The sequence below is a fragment of the Sparus aurata genome, chromosome 24 (assembly GCF_900880675.1).
Source record: "Sparus aurata chromosome 24, fSpaAur1.1, whole genome shotgun sequence".
Classification (NCBI taxonomy): Eukaryota; Metazoa; Chordata; class Actinopteri; order Spariformes; family Sparidae; genus Sparus; species Sparus aurata.
In genome coordinates, this window is record NC_044210.1 from 17,762,058 (window position 1) to 17,776,430 (window position 14,373).

The window sequence follows — 14,373 nt, forward strand, 5'->3', positions numbered from 1 at the left end:
TCCTGCCGAGCTAATTAGCACCTCGGCATACCCCAGGTACCTGAGCACTCACACATGCTCGACTCTTTCAAGCCACTGATCAAAAAAAGGAGAGGATTGACAGAAACACGGGGAGGCAGAACCCAAGGGTAGGTGGGGGGGGGAAGCCTTAGATCAAAATTTCCTTTTTACTTACAGTATATGGAGACCACGGAGTGTGTGAATGTGTGTGTGTGTGCCCGTATGTTGCAGCCATTCACGTCATGCCAATGGAGTCACTTAATTATGTAAGCCATATATAGATATAAATATATACATGCATGCACACATATGACTGAGCTTATGCCATCTGAGCTTTTATCTTCGAGTCAGGTCACTTTTCTTGTTAAATCTCATCCAAACAAAAGTAAAAATGCGTTTGTTGATTTAACTTTATTTGCTGTGCATCTTGTGCACAACATCCTCATTAGATCATCTCCTACACCTAGCTGCTACATCTCTGACCCTTGTTATTACATTTTCATACATTATCAGTCTGGGAGTTTAAGCTAATTATCTTGCTCATTGTTCACCTAATAGGAACCTTATGCAGTCTGAAATGGAGAGCGTACAGTTTGAGTGGCGTAAACCGTGTTAATTCCGCCGTTACGGACGAAAGTAATCGCATAAGCGTCGACATTAAAGGTTGCACCTGTAAACGTGGAGATGGCTGCCGGTTTTGAACTCTCCAGCTTAAGGTTTGAGCTTTCTTATTAAGGTGTAGCACAGTATGTGAAAGAGCCCTAGGTATCCGCATCCCCCACTCCCGCTTCCACCCTCAACTCCCACCATGTAATTAAAAGTGTAGTTTTCGCCCTCCTGCGGCTAGATAAGAAAGACAGGTACAACATGAAAAAAGATGCAACTGGCAAGAGGGAAAAAAGGAAACAAAATGCCTCAGTCTGCTCCTGTTTACTCCCACCCACATCATGTATAAGTCATGGGCTCTGGGGCCTCCGACTGCAGCGCTGCCTGTTTGTGCCGTTTACCGAGATCGAGGGAGAGGTTAAGTTGTGTCATCTCACTCACTGTCTTACACCTGGCGTACCTTGCCGCTAGCGCTGTCTAACACACACACACACGCAGTTGGATGGTGTGGTAAATAGGAAGGTGTTGCAAAAATCTCGCATCCAGGCGGCGATCGCGGAAAGATCGATTGAGAAAAAAAAAAGGCATGAATATGTGTTTACATCCTTAAAATACACTCAATTCTTATAGCTCACAGCACAATGATGTACGCTTTATTCACCACGTAAAGATTATTTACCTACAGAGGTGCAAAGACCTGACCTTCAGCAACTGTTTGTTCTCAGGCTGAACTCGAGAAGTCTTCTGAAATGATAATATCTGATATTTTTCTGCAGTTTCTGTAGCACAAACTTATATTATTCTGTATATATTCAATATTCTCTGAAGTATATATTATTCAGAGAATATTGGTCTCAATATAAAACTGTAATTTATATATGCACTCCAATAATTGCCTTGTATTTACTTAACTCGTAGCTCACATAAGCAATTCCTTTCATTAGTAGACAATAAAATGTTTTTTTTTGTTTGTATTTTTAAGACAAAGAAGTCAACATTCTCTGATTTCAGCGTTCCAAATTTGAATATTTCCTGGTGTCTTTCCTCCTCTGTGAAAGTAGACTGTATATCTCTTGGTTTACTGACATCTTATCAACCAAACAACTCATAGATTGATTGAGTGGCAGCTTGACTTGTTGCCAATGAACACAAACTGGCTTCTGTTGGGGGGTTTGAACATGTGAGGTTTGGGTTGTGACAGCAGCTTCACTCCTGGTGCTAAGCTGTTGCAATCTCACTGAAAGAAATCAAGTCCAATGTGAAAGAAAAGAGCTTTGAGTGGATGGTTTTGGTCACTCAGGTCGTCGCCGTGACAATAAGCTATGCCCCCCTGTCTGTCCAGACTCCTCCTCCTCCTCCTCCCCTACTCTCCCCCGCCTCCCCCCCTCTGGCTGGCTGGTAGCTAATTGGGAACTTGGTAACAGTGTCAGAGCGAGTCGCCTTTCTCCAGAGGGCTCTCCCTCTCTGCGAGGGCCCAGGCCACCTCTCTAGTGTGTGTTTGTGTGTGTGTGTGTGTGTGTGTGTGTGTCATTTACTGATTGGAGAGCCCAGTTTGCCGGTTGCCTGCTGGGGTCGACGCACACACATACAAACACACACACACTCCCCCATTTCCTGGTGCTTGTTTGATACCTGGTGGGGAAGCTATTCAGGTGACAAAGATCTTCCCAGTGTGTGTGTGTGTGTGTGTGTGTGTGTGTGTGTGTGTGTTGATGGGGGTAACAGATGTGATTTTACACTCTCATTACCATGTGAATGAGGCCCCGGGCCCCCAGATTGGCTCGGACCGGAGAGGAAGAAGAAGAGGACTCAAAACCTCCTCCTCACCCTCCTGTGGCCCCTCACCTGGACCCCCCCCAATAACCCCCCCCAGTTCATCCTGTCTGATCTCTTTAGTCCATCTGAGGTCCCCGCTTGACTCCCCCCCTCCACCTCCCTCCCCTCCATTCCCCCTGAACACACACACACACACACACACATAGATCGACCTTTAAACAGCTGGTGACTGGCAGAGTTTTATGACAGCGAGAGGTCTCACTCTGACCTGTTTTTCCTTGTCATTGTCACAGTTCAAGACCTTTTACTGCGCTGGGACAAAAAAAGAAAACACAAGTGGCCATCGTTTGATCACAATGGGGTCGCAATAAGCCCGGCGCTTCTTTAGGAATCAGGCAACACTCTCCAGCGTTGCTTTCCAAGCGGTTGTTTTTTAAACTCTCAGGTGCTGTTTTGTGGAGATAAAGGCGGCCGTGGCCCCGACGCTGCGCACAAGAATGCAGAACAACCTTGGCCGGATCAAACCGGTTGTTTTTGCTGCTCGACAGTCTAGTGAAAGAAAGAAAGAAAGAAAGAAAGAAAGAAAATTTAACTGGTTTGGGGGAGTTCTCAGGTGGGAATTCAACCTCGTAACCCTGGCAAGCGCCGATGCCTTGCTCAACCCACAGACCAAACGAGGACACGTTTTAATTCACGTCCTCAGTTCTAGAAAATGAAATCTTCCAGCCTGGGATGAAAGATGAACTTCAAGCGGTGATTAATTCTTCCTCTTCTTTTTTTTTTTCTTTTCCAAAATAGATGCATTTGAGAAAAAGAAGAAGCCTTCATTTGTTTCTTTTTTTTTCCACCGGCTCGATCTCATTCTCTCTCCTCCCGGTGTAGGAAATCGGCATCAAAAAGCTTCTGTTCGCCGGTAATTACAGCTCAGGTTCTGCTTAACTGTTATTAACAAAAAAGTACAGTAATCTGGCCTGGCAGTGCAATATGTTACCGTAGCTTTCTAATTAATCTTACAGGGAGCGTAATAAATTTACAATATCAGATTGGCGCAATACTGTATATAGATTTATTAAAGCTTTTAATCAGTTCTGGCAAAATTAATTTTGCAATGATTGCTTACATTTGAATTTGCATATACTTAGTGCAAGTAATTTATTTTTATAGATTCTTTTTTATTAAAACGAGGCACGTGGGGGCCGTCAGGGATGAAGAATTACTGGGTTTTTGCCTCTCTGTGCTGCGATAGAAGGAGTTTCCTCATAGGTGTAAAGGAAGGAAAGGTGACACAGCACCTGTCCTGACGGCAGGTGACCTGTGACGTAGCTTTTGGGTTCCTTTGCCGGCATTTCTCCTTGTCGTTAGATATAAAGTCAGAACTGTTGGCTCTTTCGTCCTCATTTCTCAGTGTTTGTGATCAAAGACATCAAGATTCAAAATGTTTTAAATCCTCTAGATATTGAATTGAGTTATGGAAAGTTGTTGCATGCTTCACCGTACTGGCATTTTGTAGTTTTTATCAGTAAAAGTGACGGAAAACCCACCTTAAAAGCAGCAAACTCTTCTCAGTGGGAACCTAACTTGAAAAACGGATCATTTTAGACCAAGTATTATCAACAACTCTGGCAGTCTTCCATCACACTAACCAGATATTTACGTCTTTATTCAACCTTCACATGTTCCAAAACTTTAAGCTGAGATCTTTGATGACATTAGATAATATTCCGAGCGTCAGCCCCGAACTGGCGACCTGTGTTGCAGCTACTTTAAAAAACGTCAAAATCTAAATGGAGTCTGGTATGCGCTGTGATTTGCTTTCGTCCTCCCTCCCTCCCTCCTCGTCTCCCTGTTTTCCTCCTCTTGTAAATACTCACAATGACACAAGCCAACAGAGAAACACACACACTGAGGAACACAGGAACACAGATGCACACTCCCACACGCTGGCACTTAGACACACACACACACAAACACACACTCTCGTGCACACACACACACACACACACACGCTCAGGAGCAGTGTAGCACTTCCAGGGCAGATAAGAGTGATTCATAAACAGATGAACCCAAAGCAGATGTGTTATCATGGTGGCGAAGTACTGCAAGGCCACACCGGCTCTCATGGGGCTTTCCAACACACACACCCACGCACACACACACACACAGACACACACACGCACACACACACGAAGCCAGGTTCCAGTATTAAACAGTCAGAGCTGATAACAAAAGGCTGCGACTATCAATTTGACGCCCCCTCCTCGCTCCACCTCAAAATCTGACCTGATACGAGTCGGTGTCAGCAGTTTCCAACACCTGAGTGTGTGTGTGTGTGTGTGCCTGTGTGTGTGTGTGCGCGCGCGAGTGTGTTCTTTACATGTGTGAAAGCGTGTGCTGCTATTTATAAAAATGTTCCGCATGCCGCTTCGTCATGTGTGTTTGCGCGTCTATTTTCATGAATGCATGTTGCTGCCGCGTCCCACATGTAAGTGTGTGTGTTCCTGTGTGTGTGTTTGTGTGTGTGTGTGTGTGTGTGTGTGTGTGTGTGTGTGTGTGTGTAGGCCGGGGCGTGGACTTATGGCATTGAGCCATGGTGTCCCTTTGAGACTGGGCAGCAGCAGCAGCAGGAGGAGGAGGAGGAGGAGGAGGAGGAGGAGGAGGAAAAAACGAAGAGAGAGGCCGTAGAGAAAGAGGAACGATTTAGATAACAGTCTCAGCTTTTGGCACGCACACACACACACACACTCACACACACTCTCACACACACTCACTGCTATCGGAAACACATTATTATTGGAGAGAGCTGACCACAGGAGAACCCTGGCGAGCACCCTGAGATAGGCTCTTATATTTTTCTCCCTCCCCAGAGATGAATTCATGAATTAAATCTTTCTATTAAAGGTAACCCGTCCCTCCTCCCACAAGAATACACAGCAGAAGAGCTAAATTCTTCATTTCGCGGCTGCAGCTCGTGGTTGTCATAAATATTTCTTATTGTTTAATTAATTGATCAGGAATTTATTCTGTGAGGTGAAAAGCGCTGATTTTAAAGCTTTAAAGTCTTTAAATTGGCTTTAAAAACACTCAAACAATCAGAGAAATTCAACGATCGATGATGAAAAACAGGAAAATAATGAAATAGAAGTATAATAAAATTATGTCTGCCTGTGTTTTGTCTGTATTCTGGCTGCAGCTAGTGATTATCTTCATTATTCATGCGTCTGTTTATTAGTTTTTGCTTAATTGATCAATAATTGAGTTTATTAAACTTAAGGAAATTGTGAAAAATGCTGATTTTAGGCCCCCAGAAGCCTTTAAATAGCAAAGATATTCTCATATTTGAGAAACTTGAATGATTAAAGCGTGTTTGTCTCCAAAACTTGAGACTTACATGATTAAAAAAAGAAATGTGTTTCCAATCATTTTCTGTTCATCAACCGACTGATTAATTGTCAAATTATGAAATAGAAGTGCTCAAATTATATCTGTTAGTGTTTTTTTATTTATTTTTTTGATTAATTGACGGATAATTTAGTTTATGAACCATCAGAAAATCAGTCGGAAATTCAAATATATTGAATTTGCAACATCAAATTGTCACATTTTAGAAGCTGAGGAAGGTTTTTAAACTTCTGAGTATTTGATTATTTCATTATCTTCATGGAAAACGGTGAGAAATGCAGATTTTGGAGCTGCAGAAGTCTTTAAATCGCCTTTAAAAACAGTCCGAATCTCACATTCTAGACGCGGATGAAGGTTCGAATCGAGAGTCAAACCATCAATTAAATTTGTTTCATGACGTTTACGTTGGGGGATAAAAACTTCAACATTTCTTTTGCTTCCCTCTACAAACGCTCCCGCATCTTTTTATTCGATAAATTTTCGTTTTAGCTTCGAGTGTTGCGACTTTAATCCCTCTGCTGTTAATATATGCGTGTTTGTGGCATTAGCATTCAGCCACAAACACACATGTAAACACGTGTCCGGCCTCCTTTATTATGATGCCGCACATCTGCGCGCTATTAGCCGAGCGTTTTTCCTCCTCGATGCTAACGCGCAGGTGCTCTTGTCTTCTTCTTCTTCTTCTTCTCCTTCTTCTTCTTCTTTACAATTTACACACACACACACACACACACACACACACAAGCCCAGCAAATTTCAAATAGTTTAAACTACTCGCTGCATTCATTCAGCTCGCAGCTTAAAAAGGCTCTTTATAGCGGAGGGGAAATTAGCGATGGTCTCTCTCTCTCTTTGCCTGCGACGACTCCAAAAACTGGAAACCAAGCAAACGTTTTCTTTTTTTTTTCCTTTCTCCCTCCCTCGGTGTGTGTGTGTGAGTGTGTGTGAGTGTGTATTTGGTTAGTTACAGTAATTACGGCCCAATAACTGACAGCCAAAACCAGGCAGGAGAAAGTAGAAGGGGGCTGTTTTTTTTTTTTTGTTTTTTTTTTTCCTTCTCTTCCTCAGCCGTCGCGCAGCCTCGCTGCCGAACATCTGCTGAGAGATTTGCATATTAATTAACCCATATTAACTCTAATTATTCTGGGAAATTATCAAATAAATTAAATTTTCTAATTTTAACCGTTTTCTTTCCCCCCTTTTCTCTCTCGCCGCTTGCTTGACGTGTGTCAGGGCAGCATCAGGAGGCGAGAGAGGGGAAGCTCACCTGAGCCGGGATGAAAAATATATCCTCTCTCACCTCCTCCCTCCCCCCCTCCCCCCCTCTCTCTCCCTCCTCTGTTCTTCTTCTCTGAATCCTCCCTCCCACTCCCCTGGCCTGGGAGTCCTGAGGGCAGCCAGGGGAAGCTTTTGTGTGTCTTTTTTATTCTTCTTCTTTGGCTTGTGTGACGAGGAGGAGGAGGAGGAGGAGGAGGAGGGGGGGAGGTTTACTTCGAACATTTGTTGGAGGCAGGAACATGTGTGAACTGGGGGAGGAGGAGGAGGAGGTGGAGGAGGTGGTGGTGGGGCACAGATGGTGAATCCATGCAGGACCCGGCAAAGGTGGGACCTCTGAGCTGTTGAGCAAACCTCCGAGCTTTCTGTGCCTCGCTCGCCCTCCCCAGCCTGTTGCTCCGGCCTCCTCGGCAAATAAATGGGACTTTAATTGAATTAGAGTCAGCGCCGCCGCCGCGAGAGAGACGGAGGGAGAGAGGGGGTCTCCTCCTCTCCTCCTCCCAGCTCGCGGACAAAACCCCAGCGGCGATTTTGACGGATGTGCGGCGACGAGCTGGAAGTTTCGAACCCAGACGACGACGACCGCCGGATGTTTCCTCGATCTGATGTTGTTTATTTCAGCCGATAATGTGTTCGCTGCCTGAGGTGGACACACAGGATTCAAAGTGATATCAGGCAATAATAACAACAAATATGACCAGTTAAAAAGGTTTAAAATGTGAGTTTTAATGCCACATAGTGAACATTAATATGCATTTACAGGTGGAGACTAAATTAGGATTATTCTAGGGAGTTTTTCCAACATGATCGGAGATAAAATCCTGGAAAAAGCAAGTTATTTTCGACAGCTTAACGATATTTACTGCTAATTAAATGATTTCAGTCATCAATATTGAACTGAGCGGTGGTTTATCAAGTTATTTCTGCCGGAAGAACTTTAAATAAGCAGGTTGTTTTTGTCTTTTAGAGGGTTTTTGACAATCTGACCAGAATAATACCTGGAAAAATCTGTATTTTTCAAACTGTTTCCCTGTTAGGAAGACCATAAATACGTAGGTACGTAGAAAAATGACATTTTTTACATCAATCAAACTTTAAAACTGCTTAACAACAGTTAAAAAACTGATTAACGCCGGTTGTTATGACGCGTCGACGCCGTTAAACTTTCACTCTCCACTTTTAACGGCGTGGAGATTGTAAAACCGTGTTGTTCTTCAACGACTCGTATCAGTCAAACACTCAGTCAGCGACACCCCTCCCCCTCCTCACACACACACACACACACACACACACACACTCCCAGGTTGCGTTTACACTTCACTGAGTTTTCACCATTCATCGTCTCTCCCAAGTCGGCCTCCTCCTCCCCCCTCCTCTCCCCTGGCCCTCACCCCTCACTCTCTCTCTGTCTCCTTTCAGAGCTTTTGTTTGCCCTCTGCCACCGTCCTTTCACCGACTTGGCCCTGATTTGCCCCCTTGTGCTCGATCGCACCATTATACCGAGACAAGATAGCACAAAATATCCAAACATGTCTGCGATTTCTTTTGTGCGCCGCGACTCGGAGGGGTTTTTTTGGAGTTTGACCCCCGAGCGGCAATAACGTTGTCTGAAAAGGGGGGGAAAGTCATCACCTGAGGGAGCCAATGAAAAGCCACGGAAATGAAGTTTGTGGTTTTTAACTTTTAGCCGGATCTGAAGTTTCATTCCGCTCGTTTTTCGGACGAGCGTCTGTCAAAGAAAGACTCCTCGGTAACGTGAAATAATTAGCGGTTGGTGTTAAAACGCTGACAGACTGTTGGTGTGAGGTTTTCCATCAGGCAGCGGTGAGATTTCACCCGGGGAAGCGCTTAAACTGCAGACAGGAACGAGGGCAGACAAAAGGTCACCGCGAGAATCCGCGACCGCCGGCCGTAGCCACGAGGCAGCGACCTCGCTTTCCACCTTAATGCCCTCCTCCTCCCCCACCGCACACTCGCGGAGGCCCTCCCCCTCCCCCCCATCTCCCTCGCAGCCATCCAGGTGATCCGCCCGGCTCACATTCATGAGACAGGGAGCGAGCGTGAGCAGTTATCGTCCAATAGGGAGAATGTCCCGGCTCATTATCGGCGTAGGAGGCCGAGCGTGTCACCTGGAGCTAAGCCTCGACACTCGACTTTAAAAAAGGAGAAAAAAAAAGAAAAAGTCAGCCGGGGTTAGCGTTGAGAGCGCGAATGTGGGTGTTAGTCATTCTCCCCGCAGCGATCACCTCCACCGTTGGCCCGGCTGAACAGAAGGAGCTTCTCTTTTCTCTCTGGCGCCGAGACTTTTTTTTTTTATTTCGAGCGGGGAAAGGGCTTTTAGTGCAGCCTCCTGTGGGCGCTGGACGACTGCTCTGGGATCGTTAAATAAATGCGATTACGCTCGTTAGCATCGCGAGGCGGCTCTCCTCGGCAGAGTGCAGGTGGAGCACCTCCGAACTTTTGCCTCCGCGGCCGTCGAGGGGGAGAATGTCAAGTTAGGAAGTAGGAAGCGGATTCAGGTCCAGGTGCTGGAGAGGGAGCTCGGTCTGAAACTCCTCTTTACTTTCCAGTCGAGTTTAACGATGTCGTATCCGTCGCAGTGAGATGCATTTTCTGCTGTTTTAAAGAGGCACTTAACATTTCGGAGGTTTGGCCGAAAAATCAAAATCAAAGGCGACATCGCGACAGAGACAGCGACGGGACCACAAGCTCATTTATTTGATATTTATTTCTGCGTCTCTCAGCTGGAGATTAATTCCATACATCCAAAGTTTTTTTTGTATTTTTCCCTTTTTTGACAAACGCCATCCATGGGGTCAAGATGAAAGCTTTGCAAGTCGGTGTTCTGCTGTGACTTTGGGAGTCTTTGAATGCAGCATGTGGTCAAGGCAACACACACACACACAGACACACACCAAGTGAGTTATCTCTGGGTGTTTTTTTGTTTTTTTTCTCCCCGTTGTTGCAGGAGTCGATTATGACTCCGACATTAAAGGCGTTTTTGATCACTGGAGCCATTTGTTCACTGTCAAACCTGACGCTTTGTAAATATAATCATTTTAGATTTGGAGTTTGTTTCCCGGGCACTAAATTAATTCCACCGGCTCCCTCAGTATCTGCAGAATACAACTGTCACCGCTGAAGTATTGCCCTGCGCCATTGTTTTTTTTTTCTCTCCCCTCCTTTTATTTATCTTCATCAAAGAAATGATGAGATTTTAATAAGACTTTCTCCCCGTGCTCTCTTGGTTCCCTCTCAGGCTGTCACCGCTGACGCTTTCTCGCCATCCTAATCAATATACAATATTCCTCTCCTCTCTGTACTTCACGCGCGTGACTGACAGAATAATGCGGGGCCCGTGAAAGGGTTATGTCAGATAGTTTAAAACCCGATATTAAACAAGAATTGCGCTGTTACATGTGTCATTTTAATTATCTGGAAGAGGGGGGGAAGAAAGAAAAAAAAATGATAAAAAGTCAACGACGCTGCCTTTTATTTACCTCGGAGCGAAATCAAACAGGTAGCGGGAGTTCGCAAAACGTCGGGCGTGATTGCTTTTGTCGAGGGGTGACACTCAAGGTACGAAGAATAAAAAACAACAACGAAAATAAAAAAAAAGAGGGAGAGCAGAGAGGAGGCATCGGAGAAGTAAACATTATCTTTTCTTTGTCTTTCTCTCTCCTCGGCAGCACAAAAGGCTGATTAAGAGTGAGGTTTGAGGAGAGGAGGAGGAGGAGGAGGAGGAGGAGGAGGAGGAGGGGGGGGACGACGACGAAATAACTGCCTGGAAAATATTAGTAGGTTAGAATTACTTTGTTGCGTGACACAATACCAATAGATGCTTCATGCTCGGAGAGGGAGAGGCTCTTGTCAGGCGGTGGCACCTAAACAATGGCGGCTTTCTCGCCGTTAATGCCGCGCGTTTGACTTGACGAGCGCCCCGCTGTCATTTTGCCTTCTCGGAGGTATACGTTGACAGCTGACGTTCGTTTTCGGGGAGGGGGGGGGGGGGAAGATTGCGTCTTTACTGTAGACTCTCCGAGACAGTTCGACGCCCCCGCCCGCTTAAATCTGTTCGGGAGGAGAGAGAAAAAACTGGAGAGCAAGACGTCACGGGAGATAAGAGAGAGAGAGAACAGCAGGGAGGCGGCAAAAAGGCTCAAACTGGGTGACAAAAATGTAAAAATGAAAAGCGCCACTTTGCCGATTCTCAGCCGCGGCCTCCGAGAGTTTGCCGCAGGACCGTTCCCTTCTTTTTTTTTTTTTTGTCTTCCCCTCCGCGTGGGAAGTCAGGAACGGTGTGCGTTGCTGCCGTGGATGTGTTGCTAAACAAAAAGAAGCTCCCTCGCTCCTTTTATTAGGGAAGAATGGGCCCTTTAAAACCTGTCCAGCCTTAGATAATTTCATTCAGGCGGCCCCTGCTCCGCCGTCATTGAATCTGCATCCAGAGATCAGGTTCACAGCGACGGGTTGATAGCTTCCCAAGCCTCTTGGCCTTTTGTTCTACCAGCCCCGTGCGGCCGCCTCCCCCCCTCCTCCCTCTCTTTCCTCCCCTCTGGAAGTTTCTGGGGGGGGGACACAGAGCTGATGGGACGTTGCTGGGAAAAGTTCAAAACCTCAAGGGTGAAGGGGCGCCGAGAGGTGAGCCCGGTAGAAATTATCTTTTTGTCGTTGATGCGAGGGGGGGAGCTGTCTCCACGAGGTTTTCTCTCTCTCTCTCTCTCTCGCGTGAAATAAGTAGCTTTTTTTTTTATTTTTCAAAATAAAATCAATTGTGCCAAAAGGTAGACCACCCAGGAGCTCCCAACGTCTCTCCTCCTCTCCTGGGTTCTCCAGCCCTCGGTTGCCTTTTTTGTCATCTCCAAGGAGCATTACTGAGTCTGAACTTGCCTAAACCCTTGTGATCACACCTCTTGAAAAAGGTTTTGTTTCTTCCGTCGATTGGTATTCGAGGCAGGTCACCGCACTCCCACCCTCCTCCTCCTCCTCCTCCTCCTCCTCGTCCTCGTCCTCCCCCCCTCGTGCCTGCCTGCCCGCCTGCCTCCCTCCGCCTCCCCCTCCCACATTTGAAAGCCCTGTTTTCATTTTAATTTGCACCTGTTGTGCAGTTGTTCGCTGAAGGCAAGTGCGGACCAGTCAATCGCAGGGAGACGTGTCAGGAGGAGGTGTGGGGAGGCTTATCTTTTGATATGTATAACGTCTTCACAAATGTCATGCACGGGGACTTTCGCCTGGCTGCCGCTCTCGATTCTGGGAGGGGAAAAAAAAAAAACAAAAAAAAAACAGAAAAAGTTTCGAGAGGCAGCGACACTTTCAGGCCTCGGTAGGCAAAATATGGCACATAAAACTGCCGTCGTTAAGCTTGTTGATTCTTTACAGGGCCACAATGTGAGGCGTCGCGCCGCTGTTTATGAACAAAACGGCTCCTCAAAGCTATTAGATATAAATCCGCTGATTTTCACCCGAAGACTTACGAGCTCGCTGCGGCTTTTTTTACGACTCCGAAAACATAAATTCAACTAAAGCGCGTTAAAGAAAAAAAAACCTCCACCTCTCCGCTACGGCGGCTCGAACTCTGGGGGCCCTCCCATGATTGGCTCCCACCGCAGAACATTCTTGCGCAAGCTGCCAATGAGGTGTGTCCCCAATGTGATGCCATGCTTCTGGCTCGCCGAGCGCTCCATCTGCACTCCTCCAATAAGTCTTCTCGTGTCCTTTCCTGCCACGATTTACACCGCGAGCGAGCGTGCGCCGAGAACCTGCCGATGGCGGTGACTAATTTGCACGTGAGCCACCTTTGATTGAGTTCACAGCCCTTATTTACAGGCCGTCTATTTTAAGAAAAAGCAGGCATATGTCTGGGACTCGAGTGTTGTGGAAGCGGGCGGGCCCGGCTGATGCTGCTCTGGAGTTTTGAGAGTGTGTGTGTGTGTGTGTGTGTGGTAGCTCCCTGGATGTGTGCACTCGATCGGCCTCGAGGCCTCGCCGTGCGTCTCGTATGTTCCAAAACATTTATATTTACGTTCATGGTTCACCAGCGATGCAAATGCGAAGACATCCGAGGGGTACATGCGATGAATAATCTAAATGACTATAGGTTAAGCCTCTTGTATGCATGGCAACGGCGGTTTCTAATACCGCCCGTGCTATGCGGAGCATGTCAGACGTGGCGGGTATGCCCCGGAGCAGAGCCGTCCTGAAAGGTGCAGCTCGTTGGCATCCGAGGCATGTGAGCGGGACTGAAAATTAGTGGCTATTTTGGCTCGCATCTCCTCGACAGCTGTCTGCCCACCGCTGCGGTTCAGTCACAGATTCCAGTCGCGGATGCTGTAATTGGGGTGTAACCCACAAAAAAAAAAAAAAAAGAAAAAAAAAAGAAAAGCAAAGCGCCTACGCCTTGGACCGAGCAGTGATGTGGGGTGACCTTTTTAATCTGGGAATAAAACCGCAATTTCCAAAAACAAGTCGATCCCCTTCTCAGATTCCTCCGTCCGTCTGATCACTTAGCGGCTCACGCCTACATTCCTCGCTCCATATCATTTTGAATAGTTTCATAAACTCTCCCGTGCTGACCGGACTTTGTCTCTCTGTGTGTCGCAGCTCTGAACTACGAGAATGTGGTGGAGACGGGCTCAGAGACGGAGGAGGAGGACAAGCTGCCCGTGTCCGAGGAAGACCCCCTGATCAACGGCACGGGCAGCCCGGCCAGCCTCACCAACCCGGAGGCCTCGCCGCGCGCCGAGAGCCACGGCCTGCTGACCAAGGAGGAGGAGGACGACGAGATGCGGGACAGCGGCGTGGAGCACATCTGGCCCGACAACGACATGCTGAGCGCCTCGGTGGACGGTACTGGTGAGTGTCTGGGATCAGATGTTTGAGGCCGACCTCAGCAGGAAGAGTCACAGATCTGCGAACTGACTACAGGGCGAACTGATGTTTTTCTTTTTTCCTCTTTCTAAATGTGGGTTTCCGTGTATGTTTCGAGTGTTGTGGCTCTTGCCCAGTGATCTTCCCAAACCAGGCGGATTATTTTTGCCTCCACGAATATGTTTGTGAAGACCGAATCTGCAATCTGTCGTCCAGATTTCTCAAGAACCGCGACCTTCAACTTTGGGCGCAAAATTAAGGGGTGAATAATGAAGTCGAGGTCTCGTAAAATCATAAAAAAAATCAACGACAAAGTGTCCAGATAACCAGATTTTTCCTCATTTACACACATCTGGCTCAAGAAATACATAAAAAAACATCCGTTTTACCAGATGTGGGGGTTCAGGTGAGCTGTCAATCAAAAACACCACCCCTAAGCTGACTTTAAGA

The 14,373-nt window shown here is 46.7% G+C and overlaps 1 protein-coding gene across 9 annotated transcripts in view; it reads left to right on the forward strand.

The window, feature by feature from the left end:
• zeb2b (zinc finger E-box binding homeobox 2b) overlaps window positions 1-14,373 on the forward strand; it is an 89,843-nt gene that overhangs the window by 53,516 nt on the left and 21,954 nt on the right. For 4 of the 9 annotated variants that reach the window (XM_030409425.1, XM_030409428.1, XM_030409430.1 and 1 more), the window contains one exon: window positions 13,657-13,908. In XM_030409425.1, the coding sequence (XP_030265285.1) occupies window positions 13,657-13,908 (252 nt within the window). Of the gene's footprint in view, window positions 1-10,808; window positions 10,854-13,651; window positions 13,909-14,373 lie in introns of those variants that run through there. The other 5 variants (XM_030409422.1, XM_030409427.1, XM_030409423.1 and 2 more) reach the window with 2 other exon arrangements.